Source organism: Limulus polyphemus, unplaced genomic scaffold (assembly GCF_000517525.1).
Source record: "Limulus polyphemus unplaced genomic scaffold, Limulus_polyphemus-2.1.2 Scaffold3953, whole genome shotgun sequence".
In the NCBI taxonomy this organism is placed as follows: domain Eukaryota; kingdom Metazoa; phylum Arthropoda; class Merostomata; order Xiphosura; family Limulidae; genus Limulus; species Limulus polyphemus.
Genome location: NW_013669563.1, coordinates 1 through 21240, shown reverse-complemented (window position 1 = coordinate 21240; position 21240 = coordinate 1). Strand labels below are relative to the sequence as shown.

The window sequence follows — 21240 nt, the reverse complement described above, 5'->3', positions numbered from 1 at the left end:
ATTAATGTATAGTGAAGTAGGACGGTGTTGGTAGTTCCCTGTATTTGTTCACATTAATGTATAGTGAAGTAGGACGGTGTTGGTAGTTCCCTGTATTTGTTCACATTAATGTATAGTGAAGTAGGACGGTGTTGGTAGTTCCCTGTATTTGTTCACATTAATGTATAGTGAAGTAGGACGATGTTGGTAGTTCCCTGTATTTGTTCACATTAATGTATGGTGAAGTAGGACGGTGTTGGTAGTTCCCTGTATTTGTTCACATTAATGTATAGTGAAGTAGGATGATTCGATGACGAGGAACCCACTTTGAGACTAATAATGACTGGAGACGGCTTAAATGGGTAATGAACCCTTTTCTTCAGTTTGTTTGTATTTTTGTTAACAAACATAATAATACAAATGTTCATTGTGGTAAACGAAATAACAATTTGATCTAAGTAAGAGTTTTTTTTTCTCCACGATTTCTAAAAAAATCCTCACGTGATAGAAAAAAATGAATATTATTTTCGAAATCTCCGTAGATGAATTATGGAAAAAAGAGTTATTAAAACCAAAGCACATATTATGAAGTTTAACTCTGTAAGACTGTGTTATTGACCTTTTTAACTTCTTGGGGTCCACATATTGCATCATTTTGAGTAATTAATTTTATGTTATTCTGCTTGTTGCGACACTTATTAATTACTAGAATTAATTGTAATATTGAAGGTATTTTTGTTTAATTTTAATATTATTCACATGATACTAATGATCCTGTAAACAGAAAAATCACGAATCCATAAGAAAATGTGGTTCATAAAGAGTTTGTAAAAAATGTGTTTAAGAATGCGATAGAGTACGATGGGATCCATATGGAGAGTTAAACTAATCAAAACTACACTGCGCCATTCAATATTGTATGAAAATATATTTCACTGTGCTTCATACACTTCACTATATTTTTGTATGAAATTCAATGGTATACTGTAACATAATGACTCAATATCACCCACAACATATAATAAAAGATAAAAATTCCTTTCAGCGATCAATACCCAAAGTTTTTCTTCAGACCATTCTATCAAGGGACAATTCATTATTATACAACATAAAAGCTACTACACTTTGTATTTTACTGTGCTACACTTTAATGTAGTATGATATGTTGTATTTTACTGTGCTACACTTTAATGTAGTATGATATGCTGTATTTTACTGTGCTACACTTTAATGTAGTATGATATGCTGTATTTTAGTGTGCCACACTTTAATTTAGTATGATATGCTGTATTTTACTGTGCTACACTTTAATGTAGTATGATATGCTGTTTATTATTAACCCTCTAATTACACAGACCTGCGATGGTTTTATTGTATTGACATTTTTACATGTTCTCCGGTAATTTTAGTATGCTGAATCCGAAAATGGTTTCCATTTTTCTCCATCACGTACAGATTTTTCACAAAACGTCATAACGTAATACATGAAAGACCACAACACGTAGTTTTGAGACTAAAAGACGTAGATTTCACACACACACACAAATCGGGATGAATGAGGATGCATATTCGTTTGACATTAATATTCTTCATATCATACTACATTAAAGTGTGGCACAGTAAAATACAGCATATCATACTACATTAAAGTGTGGCACAGTAAAATACAGCATATCATACTACATTAAAGTGTAGCACAGTAAAATACAGCATATCATACTACATTAAAGTGTGGCACAGTAAAATACAGCATATCATACTGAAGGCGGAATATTGCAGTGTACTCTGATATAGTATAGTATAGTATTATTTGACATATATAATTTTTGCTTTAGTTGATGAGTTATTTATAACTAAGTGTGTTATCGATTGAATAATTATATTATGTATTTTTTGTACTATGTAGGCTATAACGTGACTTTTTTGTTCCTTTCAAAATTTGGAAAAATTCAGCTTTGCCATTCGTAAATATTGAAAATTTATTGATAAAAATAAAAACGAATACCTCAAAATAGAAATGTTTTCAACAACCTAATATTAGTATTTGCTGTTTATCAGTTTCTCCCCCCCCCCCAGTGGCACAGCGGTATGTCTGCGGACTTACAACGCTAGAAACCGGGTTTCGATACCCGTGATGGGCAGAGCACAGATACCCCTAGTGTAGCTTTGTGCACAATTAAAAACAAACAAACAATCATTTTCTTGGTGTTTAATCATAAAACATATAAAACACCCACCATGTGACGCAAGAACATTACTTCAGTTTATATAGCTCAGACATTTAGTAAAAAAATACACCCTCAATAGAAATTTGTGTTTTGAAAACACGCTTACAATAAAATCATAAAGAAGTGCTTAATGACGTTCTATGTACCTTTTTTTAATTGGTTCAACTGCAAAGAAACACATATGTTTATAATATTTTTCTAAATTTCTTTGTTGAAAAAGTAATTTTTATGTTACTTCTCTAATGTCTAGTGAATTCTCTGGACTTGGTTCATTTTTGCTACAACACTTCGGGCTGCATAATCTATGCCCATGATGTCGACTCGACACCAAACCAAGGCAAGAGAAGTCCACACACCAAATAAGCTATTTCTTTAATCTTTGGAAAACAAATAATTATTTCAAAGTCTTTGTATTATAATGTATTATTTTAAAATGCTATTTTATAAAATATATTCTGATGAACATAACAGTTGTGCTTACTTTCAAAAGTCCCATGTAGAACAAGAATTGAAAAATGGTGAATGCTGGTACGTAGTAGTCGAAAGGTCGTTTAGCTTGGATAACAGGGTCCGGGCTGTTGATGTATTGACGACCAAAAACACAGGCGACAAAGAAAGTGTAGGTGGCCAACGTAACGACCTGGACAGCAAGATATTTAATTTTATTTCATTATTTATAAAATTCTTTAATAATTCCTATATGAAAGAATGAAGTATGAGTGCCTCTCACTAATATGCGCCATAAAAAATAGTTCTTACATTTAAGTGTATGTTTTGACAAAGTTCTTTCAAACTACTACCAGGTATTTATTTTAAGAAATCGATATATAAATCTAAAACTTAGAAGTCTCACCATTTCAGCCTTTTTTGGACCATCACTTTAAAATATAGTAATCTTTATTATTCTCACTGGAAAAGCAACCCAATAAACCGAGCGCTTTTGAAAACTGGACCATCCTTACGCAACGGTAAATTATATTTCAAAAGTCCACTTTCCGAAAGCGCTCGGGTTATTGAGTCTTTTTTCTTTTTTTCTGATGTTGACTTTTTTCTGTTGGTCCTGATTGTTTTTGAATATCATGAGTATTATTCTCATTGTAGGAAAAAAGTACACGGTTTTAAAGGCGCTATAATTCACTGTTGTACTGATACATTTTCTTTATATTCCTTTCCAACAATATAAATAAATCTATTTCTTAATATTCAACAGCAAAAATGGGTCTTGATATCATTGTATAAGCTTTAACGGATTTGTATTGTTGTTTTAAATTGTGGATACATGACCGCTTCTCAAGTTCCTTAGAATGTATCAGCCTTGGCTGGAAATTACTTCATCTATAAGACAATAAAATCAAGATTTCAAATTGATTTATTAATCAGCAAACCATTTTAGAAATAAGTTGTTTTTAGATTTTGTGGAGAACTTAACGTGGCCTAGTGGTTTACATGTTAGGATTATGAATTAGAGGGTTCATGGTTCGTGGCCCGTTACCCCAAAATGCACTCTGCGCTTTGAAGATATGGATATGTTCTAGGAAAAACGGTCGATCGGGCAAGCATAATCGAAGAATTTGCAATAGGTTTTGTTGTCTGTCTGTCTGTCTGCCTTACTTCTAGTCTATCCGTTCACAATACGCAGGTAGTTCTTTGTTTTAGTTTTATGTGATACTTCTGAAAATAACTAGGAGTCGGAAGTGAGGGTTTGTATGTTTTTTAAAGTTAAGCACAATGGACTATCTATGCTCTGCTCACAACGGGTATCGAAACCCGGTTTCTAGCGTTGTAAATCCGCAGACATACCGAGTGCCACTGGGGGACCGGAAGTGAGGGGCAGCTGCCTCATAAAGTTCACTGGGGGCAAATGGTCTTTTTGCCCCCTCCCAAAAATGCTCCTAGCAAACTACGAAAAATAAGGAAAAACGAGAAATAGAAAAGGGCGAACAGGGAAAAGGAAGAATGACAAAAACAACAATAGAAAAGTAAATGATTAATGGCAAAGAAATAAAAAAACACGTAAACACACAGACAGCACTTGATCGCTCCTCCGATCATATCGACACATACAATAATATGGATATAGCTACAGAGATAAACTGTCAAACTACCAATTTACTTATACACTTGCGGATCCTTGATATTTGTCGCGAACTGTGAGGAACTCGTTTTTGGTAGAAATGGAAGGAAGAGCCCTGTCAGTAATTTCCCTCATGTTACTCAAACAGAAAGTAAATTGAAACGGTATCCGCAAAATTTGCTTGTTTTCCATGCAACACCTGAGCAAAATGTGAATATTCGTAACTTACTGATGTCACTTTCAGTAACATATTCAGGAAAGTTATTTCCTATAAAGTTTAATTTCCATCTACTGAATATTCATGTAATGGGTCAGTTATAAAAACGAGTCAGTTGTTGATCATTATTGATATCATAGACAACACAGGCTCTGTAACTATTCCCACCTTCGCTCACGGCATTAAAGTATGCGATATTCAACTGATCGGAGCCTATTTTAGCGTTCTGTAAGCCCATTAATTCGACCTTTGACTCGTCGTCCGTCGACTCATGTTGCAATTTTTTCCTGTAAACTTTTGGATAAGGTAAGTTGAAACTATCATTGCTTTCGTCTAACAAACTGGCACATTTTTTGCCTTGGTTCTATCACTCATTCAACGTCTATGGCTTCCCGTAAATTGGTTTAATAAGTCACATGGTTCTCTGCCAATTCATCTACTTTAGTTTTTCACTCAGTCTGTAAGTCAGGAATTCACTCAGTCTTATTACCATAGCTTTCGGTAGGACTTAATGGATCGATATTATATTCTCTAATTCCGTTTGAGATTTTGACCCAGAGTTAATTTTATTTTTATACCGAGAAATTCACATCTACTGCCGAAGTTTTCACTGCTTCTCGCCCCTTGTCCTGGCCGGCTGCGTATCGCGGGCAGGCGTAGAGTGTAGGCGGTAGGTGATTCAGCTTTGACGTTGGTTTTGCGATTTTATAAGGATCAAAAGTCAAACTATTTTGAAGAATTGTGGTTTTTGGCTTCCATTCCTCTCTATGAAGACTAACTTAGTCGAGAATTTGCACAAAGATACCTTGTTACGATATATATGAGATTTGTATCTTTATTTTGTACCCAGTTTATATTTGTAGGCATATTTGATAATATATTTCTCCTCTTACGACTTCTTAAATCTTGTTATCTGTGTTCTCTTTCATTCTGAAGTTGTGTAAGTAGTAATGCAAACATTTGCTTCAAAACAGAATTCTGAATAAAGAAAGACTGGAAAAGATGCAATAAAGGAAATTATATTTACTTTCTACATGCTTATATTTACCTTCATGGCATTTCAACAATTATTTTTTATTACTTTTTCCAAAGTTAGCTTCATTTTCAATTTCAACTTCATTTCCTGAGCTACTGAACCTTTTACACGATTTACACTCAGAATATATGATCGGAGGAGTTTTAGATTATTCAAAAGACAGCTGGTACCTCTCCACCCCTACCTCTCTCTCTCTCCTTCTCTGTTCTGTTATTTTCATATAATTCCATTGCCAATATGATTCTGCTTTAGTATCTAACTAACCAGGTTATTGAATAGTTTGATGACTAGGGCATCAATTTCAAATGGAAATGCAATACAACACCGCATAGGTAGGAGTTTTTGTGTTTTTTTTAACTGTCTCCTACTGTTATAGATAAATTAGTAAATTGTTGCAGTACCTATGACAAAGATCTTATGTATCAATCTTTATTTCAGATACTTCAAGGCATCGTCTATTCATGAAGAGAAGACCATCAGGGTCAAACTGTCAGAAAACTAGACGACTTGAGAAGAGCATTAGAACATGTCATTCGATATCAAATCTGTTTGGAAGGAAATATACAGAATCAGATGGTGCTGGAATAAACACAAACTTGGAAAAGCCAGATGAATCACCAGTGAAAGACGGGCTGTTGAAGCTAGACGTGTTTTCTCAACTCCTCAAATCAAATGATTCAGGATTAAACCAGGATGTTAAATACATTCCGTCATTAGAAAATTAAGTGCCTCTCGTTAAAATGATGGTTCAGAGCATTCCTTCAATATAGTGCAACAGTTGAAGTCCAACCTGAGATCGAACATGACACAACGACGTTTGAATTCGTTGTTTATTCTCTAAAACTATCAAGAGAATGAATGAGTTCATTTCCCTTAGTAACATCAAGCGTAGAAACGCGTTTTCACTCATCTAGTAAATAAGACTTATGACTCTAATGTGTAATTAGCATCACTATATTAATCTGATTGGCCTTCACGTTCCACCTCACTGTTTAAAGGCATTCCTTTAAGTATCAATCTATTACGTCATTATCCGTCACAGGTACTTCGTATAGTTTCCCAAATATATAGTTATGCAGATATTACAGGAGGTAGTTGAATTCATACCACAAAAAGTTGTGAAATTTGATCAAAATGTTACAACACAATTCATGGTTACAGTTGTAAACTCACTCGAGGACTATATTCCAGTCCTTTTCGTCAAACTGTTTAATATATCTAATTTTTTAATCACTTTATTTTATTTCACTCAATTAAGATGCAATAAATAGAACCACGATAATGCATTAATAGAAACATGATAATACATAAAAGGATACAGTCAAAATTGAAATTATGATTAGTAAGGATTAATATAAAAATTTTCGAGTTCGAAGCCCCGTCACACCAAACATGCTCGCCCTTTCAGCCGTGGGGGCGTTATAAGTGACTGTCAATCCCACTATTCGTTGGTAAACGAGTAGCCCAAGAGTTCGCGGTGTGTGGTGATGACTAGCTGCCTTCTCTCTAGTCTTACACTGCTAAATTAGGGACGGCTAACGCAGATAGCCCTCGTGTAGCTTTGCGCGAAATTCAAACCACATCACGAATGCAATTGACACTCTAATAGGCCTACATACGTAATTGATAAAAGAGAAGAAGGAGAGAGAGAGAAAAGAACAGAGAGAGGAGAGACTGGGGAGAAGGAATACAGAGAGAGGGTGAAATAGAAGCTTGAAACATTAACTCTCGCTAACTTACCCTGAGATAGAAAAAGTTAACACGACTTATCCTAGAGTTCTAGATTAAGCAATTTTTCCCCTGTGCAAGGATTTTTTTCTTTTTTTTTACCACACAGAAAATGTTCAACACACGTAAACAAAATTTTGACTGAACTCAGCTATACCTTATAGTTTTATCAACGAAAACTTGGCAACATTCAGAGGTAGCTCTTATCAAAAAAGTGATATAAAGCGCTAGAGCTTCTGATGGCTTCCCCGTTGGACTCCACCAAAGGCCCTTAAGCAGGCCCCTGAACCCCACGATGAAAGAGCGAGCCCTTGCGCGCACAGGGTATCGATCAAAATTCAGACGTGGTACGTGGCATGAAAAGGGTGTGTTAATTACAAATGCGAACAATGGACAAAATTTAACATATTGTGAGTAATGCAACAACAATGTAACAAGGGTTATTACCTAGGATTCAGTAGCAGTACAACAAAATGATTCCAGAGAGGGAGGAAAAGGTCTACGCTGAACCTGACCCTCCTTCCCCGGTCCAAAACATGGACCGAATCCCGATGAAGAAGATGATTACGCCCATTTGATACATTTTGCTCTTCCAATTCCAAAATGCTTTCGGCGCGCCTTGAAACTAAAAGTGAATTTTCAGGATTAATATAAAAAAGAACATATAAATACAAGCAAGGCAAATAAAAATATACCTGAGTATACACAAGGGGAGTGCTAATCCAGTCGTAACTCCAAAGTAGCCCACACTTCGATCGAAAATCATTAAACTCCTGAAAATACAAAGAACAATATTTGTTAATCCAGATTGTTAAATAATCAGATATTCATGGAATAACATGACAAACCGGAACCACCTTGATCTAACAATAGAACATTATAGACAAAGATGTTGATAAATATATTATGCTGTGAATACATTGTATCTAAAAGTTGATTTTAAAACATGACGTAGGGTTTGAGACACTATGTTTACGGTTTGAATCCTAAAGTATACAAAACACGTCCTTATATTTTCTATAACCATAGTTTTATAAATATAAACTTTTTTAATGATTACTATTAATACAAATGAATCTCAGTAACTTGGGTAGATATAGTGAATTTCTATGAAGAGATATTTGTCGAAATTGTTTTCAAGTAATCAAGCTAAAGAATTAATTTACTACTAAGCAGTTAACCCTTCCCTCTCCTCCTCCCCTTCGTCCCACCAAAAATAAAATCCACAGATCCAGTGGCAGCAAGTTGAACTCTAGGTCAGAAGGCGTTTTAGGTGTTTTAGGTGTTTTGAACTCTAGGTGTTTTAGATCTGGAATTTCTCTCTTTACTTCCATTCTTATACGTGTACTTGTCTCTTTAGGGTTATTATTTGCTTGAAAACTGTGTTATAAATTTAGAACAAGCTTGGTATTTGGATGGAAAGAACGCCAACATATTTAGTGACGACACTATAAGTCTAGGTTAAAGACCTAATTAAGGTTTTATACTGGTATATAATGTTTACATTCCAAAATTGGACAACATAATTTAACTTGTTATCCAGAACAAATACATACAAAACTGTCGTGTAAAACTCTCGCAAGGAGTTATGTACGCATTTGAGAGTTGTTGTTTTCTATTAAGGTTTAGCAAGTAGAAACGCACATATCTCGTTGGAAGTACTAGTTGATATCGGTTTTTTTTTCAACACGCAAGTCTTTCTGGAAATAAACTGACTGCTTCGTATGACACACTGTCACAATAACTAAGAGCCTCCTGGTATTGACTGAAAAAGTTAGCATCTCACTGAGGATTAAGGCGTCGTTACGGTTCGGTTTCGATATTTTTAGTAACAAGGCCTTCAAATGTTCAGCTGCACTAATGTTAGAATGAACAACCATAAACACACACACCAGCTGAAACTTTGGCCACCTTTAACTGTATCTTATAGACTATAACTGAAGCAACTACGGATCAGTTAGGATGACTAACATCTTGAAATACAGTGAACTTTTTCAAGGCTTGCACTGCATTCACACAGCATACGTGTTTTTCTGGTTGGCCAAACTAACACGTGCATTTCTGTCCACTCGTAATTCTTGAGCCTAAGACTCAAACGCTTAGTTTCTTCTAACATGGTCTCCTTCTTACAGTAGTTATTTGTTCTTAACCGAAACTTTTATAAAAGCCAAATTTAGTTTCAGAAATGATGAGGAAATGTCAAAACTGCTTTGTCTGAGAAGGAAAAGCCCAAAAAATATTGTACAACAATATAGACTTGTATAGTTGGTGTTTTAAACAACTGATACGGATACAACTTTAAATAAGGATTTATAGCCAAACCGGCCTAGTGTTCCGGTTTGGTTGCCTAGTAACTTATTGCTACATTCTAAGTCAGATTTCTTATCCACAAAAGGCTGGTACTTCGGGTGTAAAATTCATTCCAATTTTATCCTTCTTCTGGATATCTTCTCTAATCATTTCGAAGAAAGTAAAGTGAGTTCCAGAACCTACGACGTCTAAAGACATTATTTACAATTCTGAAGATGACTAAGGACTTAGTAGTGATAACTAAACAACATGAAGTGAACACGATCATTTATCTGTTGATGAAAATGTTAATGTTACAATTTGTTGTTTGCTTGTAATTAAGCACAAAGCTGCACAATAGGCTATCTATGTTCTTCCCACCATGGGTATCGAAACACGGTTTCTAGCGTTGTAAGTCCGTAGACATACCGCTGTGCCAATGGGGGATAATGATACAAGCTCATATGAAAGTGTGTGCGAATGATACTGAGGAGGAAGTGGAAGTGTGTGTGAATGATACTGAGGAAGAAACGAAAGTTTGTGTGAATGATACTGAGGAAGAAATGAAAGTGTGTGTGAATGATACTGAGGAGGAAATGAAAGTGTTTGTCAAAAAATACAGAAGTGGAGAGATTTATACCATGTAACGATAGCAAACTCTATAAAAATAAAAACACTAACTCTTAAGGTCGTAAGCATATAAGATTACGAAACAGAACAGGCCACAATTTTCAAAGCCCGTGGCATTTTACCGAGAGCTCACACACTGAAAATAATTGGGTGTTGTATTTATATTAATATACTTGAAGGCTTAGGCTCTTTTAGTCTTTTTATTGCGTGATTTTCTGACAATTCAGGCGAATTCCTCCTTTTAGAATTTATCAGATATACTGGTTTAAAGTTTGCCAGAATATATATATTAGTGAATTGCAAATATACTTGATACTTCTATAACCATTGAGTATTTTTTAATTTTTAGATAATTGTTAATAAACTATACGTTTATAACTGCTATGAACCAGCCGAGACTAAAACTTTGAACCATCAATGAACAATAATATTAGATAAAATAGGTTGTTTTCTAAAAACAAACTAAGCGGATCCGGTGGCGCAACGGTAGCGCGTCTGACTCCAGATCAGAAGGCTGCGTGTTCGAATCACGTCCGGGTCAATTTTCTTTTTTTATCTTTAATTGATTAAAATACGGTGCAAATAACTAAAAATATAGATAATCTTCCATAGTTCCTTAGACAGCAGTATCTGTATTAAAGCATATCTTTATCCGTACGTAATTTTTACTTTATTATTCATATGAATAAATAACCTATCAGTTATTTCCTACGTCAAAAGTTTTCATAGGTCTGGTGGCACAACGGTTGCGTGTCTGACTCCAGATCAGAAGGCTGTGTGTTTGAGTCACGTCCGGGTCAGTTGTTTATTTAATTTAAATAATTTAAACCAAACTGAAGGTAAATAACTACCCGATCTAGAATTTTCTTCTGTATTTATTTCTCTTGAAAATTGGAAAACTTTGTATTTCATTAAAATCATACAAAGGTGTTTGATTTACTGACGCTTCACCGTATAACTGATGTTAATCATTAAGTCAAAGTGTGTCATCAGAAAGTTTTCGATACAACAATTAAGAAACGTAAATACACTTAAGCCGTCCTTAATTTTGAACTGATGGAATATAGGAAAGACAGCTAATCAACAGCACTTATCGTCAATTCTTGGACTGCTCTTATCAAGCTGAATATTGGATCTGACTGTCACTCTTCTAGCGCATCCACGGCCCAAAGTATATATCATGTTATTGCAGCAAATATGCTTATAAATGCTTACGTAGGAGTTTTTAAAAAATGTTTTCATCCACTAGGCGCATTAGATCTGTCTATCCTAACTAACTGAAAACAGGTTGAAAATTTTTGTTGTTTAAAACGACAACGTTTCCAGCACGGTCATCCATCTAGAATAATAACACAGTACCAGATAACACATTGTCATAGAATATTCGTCAAGTTAAAATCCAAAGAATGTACGTACACTGTGCGGAAAAGTAGTAAATGATACACCTAGAGCGATACAGATACACTGTGTATAAAGGTAATAGGTTATACAATAATACAAGTAAATGTGATCGGATAGTCCTAGATTCGAGCGTGATATGCCTCTAAACACGCTCAATAATTTCAACTGTTGAGTCATTCAGATCATTCAGAGTGACCTTTATGATGAAAAGAAATTCATTTAATGAAAACGTATAACAAGAAACAAAGGCATATACATGAAAACATTTGTATATAGTTCTAATTCACCGCTCATGTCATATCAACAGCACAAAGTCATTTTGCCTCATTATGCTCATATTGGTTTACTGACTTTTGAGTCCCGTATTTGAGCCCGTCCTCAGACATTATTTAGATGTTTTCATATTTCATAAAGTACTGTATTAAGATGTTTGCTTTTCTGTTAAAAACGAGTTCGAACACTCAAAACCGTGGATGTGGCTTTATGGTTTAATGATTAGGAAATTTTCAATAATGTATTTTTCAGTAATGGATTCTAATTGTTTTCAGATACAATACTGTAGAAATTCAGCATGATCAATATAATTATGATCTACAAGAAATTATGTTATTAGTTAGAATGGTCGAACATGCTCAAATAACGTTTGTTTGTGTTTTTATGTAATCATCTTATCTGCATATGTAAAACTTTTTTTGGGGGGGGGGGAGGAAACAACAGCGTCTTCTCTTGGCAAAACGTAAACGTCCACCATTTTGTTTTTGTTGACTTCATAGACCTGAAATTGGTGGCATAAAACTTCGATTTTTTATACATATTTCAATGAGATATTACTTGAATACTTACTCTCATACTGACTTTTGGTCACCCATCTTATCAGTCCTCCTATTTGTATTTATATTGTATAGAGTACATTGAAGACAACGTATAATTAGAGAAAAGATACTTTACAATAATAAGTCATGTAATCACTTTATACACGAAATTACTTGTGTTTCAGCTTACCCAATTATTTTCATGAAAGATGATATTTATATTTCCCAAACACGTGTATCCTAGAATAAGCGAATCGAAACAAAGAAAGCAAATGAACATTCTTTCCCTTTTGGTTAATCATTGGTGGAAATATCACGATAGACAGATAAATGATATTATCTAACTTTTATATGTGTGTTTTTTTGTTGTTGTTGCTTTTTTTATGTTTGTAATTTTGAACATAAAATTAAACTTACTTCCATAATGAGCTTTAGTCCGTTCGAGTCTATAATTCGACACTCTTGCCTGGCTTCACGTAGCAAGTTGATAAACCAAGTACATGGAATCCAAAACGTGTTGAATTCTACTGACGGCACTGAGAGAAACATCTCCAGTTCCGTCTTCGTAAGGAAACCTGGAGAAGACGTGAAATTCTTAATCCATCATTGCTCTGTCTACATCCAGAGAAACTGTGAATTCTCATATCTGTGATCAGCTACAGAGTGAGCTAATTACTTAGAAACTTTCCTTTCATACAAAAAAGTAATGAGCACTTTAAAAAAGCACCAAGAATAGAAGTGTCTTATATTCGTTGCCAAGCGTTTTGGTCTTATTTGTAGTAATTTGCAGTAAATACATTAGTGAGACTAATGATTATCAATATAGCTTTTTATAAGTGTAGAAAATTTCGCGTTCTTTTTTCGCTGTTTCGTGGCAGTATGTATTTCAGAAGAAGAAATTCACTGAAATGCCACGACTAACATTTATACAGCTGTACTAATAATGTAGGTTAAAATGACTGCAAGCTTTATCTAAGAATGCTTTTGGGGTTCATAATTAAATGATTTTAAAGTATGTTTCTTCTTGTCCACAAATACATTTTGAACTCGTGAATAATTTATCACGTTTCTAAATTTAGTATGTGGTGTGCTTTAATAGAAGAAAAATTCGCATAGAGGTCGCTAGCATGTCAGAATATTAGCTAGCGCAGTCGCAGTCGTATCTAAGTCGAGTAAATCCATGTGTGCGGGGACGCAAAACTCGCACAGATTGACACGGTTTGTAGGGATCCTAGCCAATTCTCTTTGACAAATAATAATAAAAAATAAGACATGATTGATGTCCACTAGAACTAGCATGTGTGTAGATCCTGGTTCAGCAAAGGTTTAAAGTTTACATGACATATGAATACAGTTATATGAATATTTTTTAATATTCTTTGATAGTTGTTAACATACGAGGTGGGGGTCAAGAACGAAAGAGGATTATTTTTATGAACATTTGTTTGTAATTATGTCACCAAACATATAATATTTCTATTTACAAACTAATTAGTATTAATGAGAGTTGAAAAAATTAACGTACGAGTATCGGATGAAAAGTTTAAAAGTAGGTATGGCTAGTGGAGATAGCCGATGTGTAGCTCTACGCGATTATCCGAAACAAACAAACAATCGTAATTATTCTGAGCTATAAGACACTTTTAATCACAGCCGGGAGTGACATTTTAATCAGATGTTATTATGTTTGGTTTTTACATTTCCGTGTGAGATCCTTTCATTTCATTTGTTTTTCTGGAGATTTTACATAATATTTCTATTGATAAGAATTAGTTTTAATGCCGAGTGAATTTCGAATTATAAATGAGGTTAAAGAGACTGATATTTTCTGCGTGAGTTCTAATTAAGCAAATTTAATTGTTAAGTAGAATATTGATTTTGCTTCTTCAGCTAACATATTTCAGCTTTTTTTTTCTTCTGCGAAACCTTCAAGCTCATCATGAATGGCGTTTTTTATTTGTTTGTTAATAGTTAAGCACACAGCTACACAAGGGGCTGTCTGTGCTTTGTCCACCATGGGTATCGAAACCCGTTCTAGCGTTATAAGGCCGCAGCACTGTGCTACTGGGGAGCGCGTGTTTTAGTATTTGTCACTCTGTCACATAACAAAAATTTAAAGATAAAAAATGCCACCAGTTATATATATATACATATAATCTATTTTCTTTTAGCACCATTCGCACACTCTTGGGTTACTTTAATCGAATATGGGATTTGACCAGTAGCGTAATAAATTCCCCACAATCACCGCAACGCGAGAGGGACGAGTATAGGGGGCCCCAATTTATTTTATCTTACCCAGGTACATCCGGCACATGTCAGAGGCACATGTTTACTGCGTAAAGAACTCCTAAAAAAGTACTGTATCAGTGGAAACTATGAACACTCCGAAAATTTTATGGAATATTTCAGGGTAGAACCAAGCCAGCCCTAAATTCATTTTTTCACAAACGTCCATGGAGGGGGGCAAACATGATTTTTGCGGGGAAGCCCCGCCATTTTGTGGTAAGCCACTGGATTTGACTGTCACATTTATAAAGACCCACAACCCATGAATTATAAATATCACATAGTAATATTACTTACACTTCTACCACAAACAGTGTAAAAACATGGTCGGTTAATCACTTCAAACTGGTAAAAATTCTTTTTTAGCAAGCATGACGTCACTTGTAATCAAAATTGGATCACACAGTGTTATCATTAAATAGCTTTGTGATTCAAATTAAATATTCATGAAACATGCTTATTTTTCCAAGGCAATACATTTCTGTAGTTTGATTAATCACATGCATTTTTTTACTTACTCAATATTGATAAAATAGACTAAATGAGTCCCGTTATAAAATTAAATAACTTAAGCTGAGATATGATAAGTATACAAGTTCTATTAGACGACATTTCAAGTTTCTCTTGTGTTATCATGAACATGAAATAACTTAACCGGACCCAAAGTACAAGAAAAAGGGAGGGGGAGGGGAGAAAAAGTAATGATTAGTACAGCGTTAACAGTCTGCTGCTGAGAGACACCACTCTTCAAAAGTGTTCACATTTCTTTGTGTTTTTATAGTATTTATAGCAGTAATAACAAATAAAAAAAATGTGGAAAGAATCAAATCTACTTCTTCTAAATCGCAAGTAAAATGTCTTCCTAAACAAGGTTTCGATAACTGTATTGCATCATTTTATCTAACCCTAAAATGTATGACACATTTTATCCGGATTTTTTTCTTATTTCAGTTTCTACTAGAGCCCCCCCCCCCAGTGGACTTACAACTCTAGAAACCGCATTTCAATACCAGTGGTTGGCAAAGCACAGATAGTCCATTGTGTAGCTTTGTGCTTAATTACAAACAAACAATCCTACTGGAGTATTTTGTAATAAAAAGCAATACACTTAAGTTTGTATGGGGTAGAAGGATGGAGTAGGGGAATAACAGTTCAGCCTTAACCATATTTATTCATAAGAATATTTCTGAATTTCCAGTTTATGTTTATGATTATCTCAAGCGAATTATGTGGTGAGAAAAACCGTTATTCATTCTAATTGAAATATAAACATAGAATAAATTAGCCTATAGTTATTATCACGTTCCCAGCTCATCTGTATTCTCTTTTCTTTCCACTGCTTTCGATTTTCTAAGAGGGATATATAGTCTTTGGCAACGTTAGAGGACTGTATCTGATTTTGAAATAAACCAGTTCTGGTTGATCTGCTTGTTTTGAATAAAATATGACAAAAGTAAAAAAAAGGAGTATATAACGTAACTTTCACGGTTATCTTTAAGTAAAATTTCAAATCTTTGATAAAGGAGTTTAAGTATACAACATGCCTGTTTGTAAAACGAATTTACGGAAAGAATTTTAGTTACAGTTTATCAGTTATTCAGGCCACGCTAGATAAATTTTATACATTTGGAACTCGGACAAAACATCCTGCGTATAGTAACAATTTGGAAATTGGGTAAAATATCCTGTTAAAGTATAATAATATCTTGGAACTTGGACAAAATATCCTGTTAAAGTATAGTAGCAATTTAGAAATTTGGCAAAATATCCTGTTAAAATATAATAACAACTTGGAACTTGGACAAAGTATCATGTTAAAATATAGTAACAATTTAGAAATTGGGCAAAATATCTTGTTAAAGTATAGTAACAATCTGGAAATAATAACAACTTGGAACTGGGACAAAATAGCCCGTTAAAGTATAATAACAAATCGAAACTTTGACAAAACATCCTGTTAAAATGTGATAACAAATTGGAACTTGTACGAAACATCCTGTTAACGAATAGTAACAATATCGGATGTGAAGGCCATGATATCAGCAGGAATTCTGAAAATCGAGTAATAAATAACAGAAAATCAGTTCCAAATTCTGATAATTTCTTGAAGATGAGAAAGATTAGAGGTTGTGTTTGAGATGGCTTAGGTTTACATTAAATTAGTACATAACTTTTAGTATCTTACTTGATATCGCTGAATCATTACTCACAGGAAATGCAGGAAGTATTAAGGATACAAGCAAACAGTTTGGAAGGGAAAACTGTCTGGTACGATCTACATAATAACAGCAAAGACTTCGTAAGGTTCTTTTAACATTTTTCATATCTTCTAAATACAATTTCCACCACTACTTTCCTTAAAAATCAGCTTGTTTCTTACCAGCTTCAACAAGATGATCTTTAGTAGGAAACCTTCTCTTTACCGCCATACTGATGGACCGCAACACCAGAACAAGAGCAAGATTCAGGTAACGCATCAAGGTTCGACGCAACATTCGGCTACTTTCATCTGCTCCCGGCACATAGAGGGCAAGAATGTTCATAATCCTGCATCAGAAATAAAGAAAGAACCGTTTATCACTTTAAAGAAATAAAATGCATATGCAAATGGATAATCCTTAAAATTTCGAGACTCTAAACATAATAAATATAAGGTTCCTCAATTATCTATGATTAGTGTAGTAATTCTACTTAATGTAATATTTTGCCTTATAATAAAACATGGTCATAAGATTAGAGATCATGTATAAAACTACTGCTATTTCTCATAGAAAATCCTAGAAAGCCAAAAATAAATAAACATATACGTTTCATCTGGCTGTTTTCCGTTGATGATTGGTCAGTTTAAGTGATTCGTCAGGTTTTCTTCCAGTTTTCAGTAATATTTAGGCTAGCTATGACATATACAGTAAGCAAAAGCAATATAAATATTCTTAATATAAAAATCAAAGATTTATGAATTAAAAACAGTGATTTAAAAAAGTTTTGTTCTAGGAGTATAAACACAAAAAAATATTTTGCTAGTTTTTAAATACGAACAGCTTTTTCGGTCAACATTAGGAGCAACTACATGAAAGCAGAAAGAACGAAAAAATTTTAAAATGAGTTATAATCATGAAATGCTTTTTCCTTTTCTAAAATTTAAAACAGGAAATTAATTTTTGTGTGACGTAATGGATTAAAAAAAGAAATCTTCATACTTAGGTAAGAAAGAGATAAACCTAATTTTTATGGTTTATTTTTGAAGATTAATTTCAATTACTTTTCTAAGCATGTTTAGAAAAGAAGCGAAATGATTGGTAAAAGTCATAAATGCTATAGCCTTTTCTAATTTTCTCACAGAAAAAATTATATATATATATATCTTGAAATATTTCTATATATTACTTATTTTTCAAGTTACAATAGCGTGAACGCTAGTTATAATTACACGAAATCAATCTGAACTTATTAAAATAAAACAAAATAAACTTACTTGTCTGGCCACGGGATGGCCATGTACTGATTCCACCATCTGGTGGCCGTGAACGACACGAAAAATCCAAGGATGAAAGACAGTGGGATTAAATCCACGAAAGTTGAGCAAAAATGTACGATCTTCTCGAAAACTCTAACACAACAAAAAATTTATACCAAGTAAAGTAATAACTTATCACTTGATATTGTTCTTATTGTTTAACTCTAACAAGTATAGTAATAACTTATCACTTGATATTGTTCTTATTGTTTAACTCTAACAAGTATAGTAATAACTTATCACTTTATATTGTTCTTATTGTAAAATGTACGATCTTCACAAAAACTCTAACACAACAAAGAATGTATACCAAGTAAAGTAATAACTTATCACTTGATATTGTCCTTATTTTTTTAACTAATGTAAATATATGTTTAGATACAAAGATTGTACTTTCCATTTCACATTTCTTAGTTACATGAAGATAATTTTAATATTTTTTAAGTATAAGAATAAGGACGTATTTCTTTGACTTGTTGATACATTTTACAGTTATATGAATATACTGAAAGTAAATTTTTCCACTTAAGCATGAAGGAAAACAAATGTTTTCGTCATTCTAAACACCCCATTTTATGCGTTTGAAAGTTAGATCGTATTAAAAATAATAATTGTAAGGTTCAAGCAGACTTTGAAATATTCTAATAAACGGAGTTAATAATTTTACAGTATCAAAAGTTGAATTTTAATGCTCATTATAATTGTTTAAGATGTTGATGGTCAGTAAAATAAGTATGAAAAAGTTATTGCTCATATTATTAGGGCCTCTTTAACGCACACTGACAAACCATAAATTTGAACTTGGGCTAGCTGTTTAAAGACATCTGTCGCCAGAGATTCTCAACTGACAATCGAAAGGGAATACACCTACCACTAGGAAAAACTGCGGTCCACGACTGCTGATGAATGACTAAAATAAACAGAATTGTGCAGGTTTGTAATGTGTGCATACGACATACTGTGTTTCAAATAAACAATTCCTTCAAGAACAAATAATATTGGACGTTTCTTCTTATAATATCTACCCTAAATTGCCAAATTTCAACTCCAAAGAACAAGGGTTCTTCCAAGAGGATATTGCAGCGATCTGGCGGGATTTCTTCCACCTAAAATTAGTTCAAAGAGTATAATAGTGACTTCAATCATTTTATCCCTTACCAACATGTCTTCCGGTGGGCCAACTGTAAGTTAACTAGTTTACGACACTAAAATCTTAGGTTCGATTCACCGAGGTGAACAGAGTGCAGATAGCTCCTTGTGTAGTTTTGCGCTAAAAACAACCACCAAATTTCAACTCGACGAAACATCTTTCGAATGAACTTGAACATTTAATTGTGTATAAGCCAGTTGACAAATCATGCATCTCGTTATATGTGATGAAATCCGGTTGACAAATCATGCATCTCGTTATATGTGATGAAATGAAATAATTCATTCTCCACATGTGTCATGCTGTGTTCAAGGTAGTGTTACGGCAAAAAGTGATCCTAATTTTATGTCTAATCAGTATTAAATCAATAGCGATTTGTTTCCCTTCACTTGTATTTTGTTCTTCACATGGTATATTTATTGATTCCTACATTTAATATCTTTTTAAGACTGGAGCATTGAAGTCGGCTAAAATTGTGAGTGTGGTTTGGAGAGTTGTGTAATATCATAATAAAACTTTATTTATTTATGGTTTCCAACTGGTACACAAAACAACGATAACAAAAATACATGTTGAACAAGTGGAATTTCAACCTTTCATACTACATAAGATTGAAAGTTCTATACTAAGAGTACAATATGTCTAACAGAATTTGAGATATGGTATTTCTCAAACACTAGCGTTAAAGAAGTTATTGTTTATAGTATTTTGTTTAAATAGACCTTAATATGAGATCACAATCTAATTAGCACTAACAATGTTTGGCTATATACATTTGTATTCTGTGTTTTGCCCACCGCGGATATTGAAACCAGATTTTTAGCATTATAAACCCTTAGACTTACTACTAAACCACCGAGTGGGGGAGGGGGCATATAGATATGAAATTCTCTGATAACAAGTTCCTGGTGCTCAACGTCTTTTATATATTTAAACCTGTTCCATTGCTGTTTCGTGTTTGATTTCTTTGTTTGTTTGTTTTTTTAATTTCGCACAAAGCTACACGAGGGCTATCTGCGCTAGCCGTCCTTAATTTTGTAGTGTAAGACTAGAGGGAAGGCAGCTAGTCCTCACCACCCATCGCCAACTCTTGGGCTACTCCTTTACCAACGAATAGTGGGATTGACCGTCACATTATAACGCCCCCACGGCTGAAAGGGCGAACATGTTTGGTGGGACGGAGATTCGAACCCGCGACCCACAGATTGCGAGTCGAGTACCCTAACCACCTGGCCATACCGGGCTGTTTCGTGTTTGAACTGTTATGCTTTCAGGCATGTCTTACTTGACGAAATCGGAAACATTATAGAAGAAACATTGCTCAGGATTAGGCAACAGTTACTTTATTGTTAATTAAGGAAATTCGATATTAATTTACCACTGTGTTCTTTGTGTAATAAGACTGTCCAAAGACGTTATGAAGTAAGGTTAAGGTAACACCATTGGAAGTGTAAGAAAGCGGCTGGCCTCTGGTCAGTCTTTAACGAATTAAAGGATTATAATATTCTAAATTATTATAAAATGATTGGAGTGCGCGAGTATCGTGCCATATTTTCTAAGTTCAACTGGCAGAAACTATAAGACTTCATATGGTTATGAAACGTTATAATCAGATATACGAGAACAAGGGGAAGACAAGGGAATTGATAGAGACTAAAAAACCCCTATGGTTATGAAACTGTCTGAAACAAATGGACCAGTTCGGCGTTCGTTTGAAAATGTGGTATAACGACAAGAGTTCAACGAAGAAGGGGGAGAGAAGAAAAAAGGGGGACAGGCTAGGTGTGAGGGAGAAACCAATAAATACAAAGAATTGCAGGAAGAACATAATATGCTGCCAGTCTTAGTCTTTGTCTTAGTTCCTCCCGTTACGTTGGGAACATTGGTCAG

The 21240-nt window shown here is 34.1% G+C and overlaps 1 protein-coding gene and 1 non-coding gene across 2 annotated transcripts in view; one reads left to right on the top strand and one right to left on the bottom strand.

Moving 5' to 3' along the window:
* LOC106470337 (bestrophin-2-like) overlaps positions 1–18293 on the bottom strand; it is a gene marked incomplete at its 5' end in the record, with an annotated part of 24523 nt that extends 6230 nt beyond the window's left edge. The window contains 5 exons of the mRNA XM_013930888.2: positions 2689–2847; positions 7958–8035; positions 12812–12969; positions 17064–17230; positions 18159–18293. Of these exons, the coding sequence (XP_013786342.1) occupies positions 2689–2847; positions 7958–8035; positions 12812–12969; positions 17064–17230; positions 18159–18293 (697 nt within the window). The remainder of the gene's footprint in view (positions 1–2688; positions 2848–7957; positions 8036–12811; positions 12970–17063; positions 17231–18158) is intronic.
* Trnaw-cca lies at positions 10651–10722 on the top strand. The gene has a single exon. It is a non-coding gene; the product is annotated as a tRNA-Trp (tRNA).
* Positions 18294–21240: the final 2947 nt, after the last annotated feature.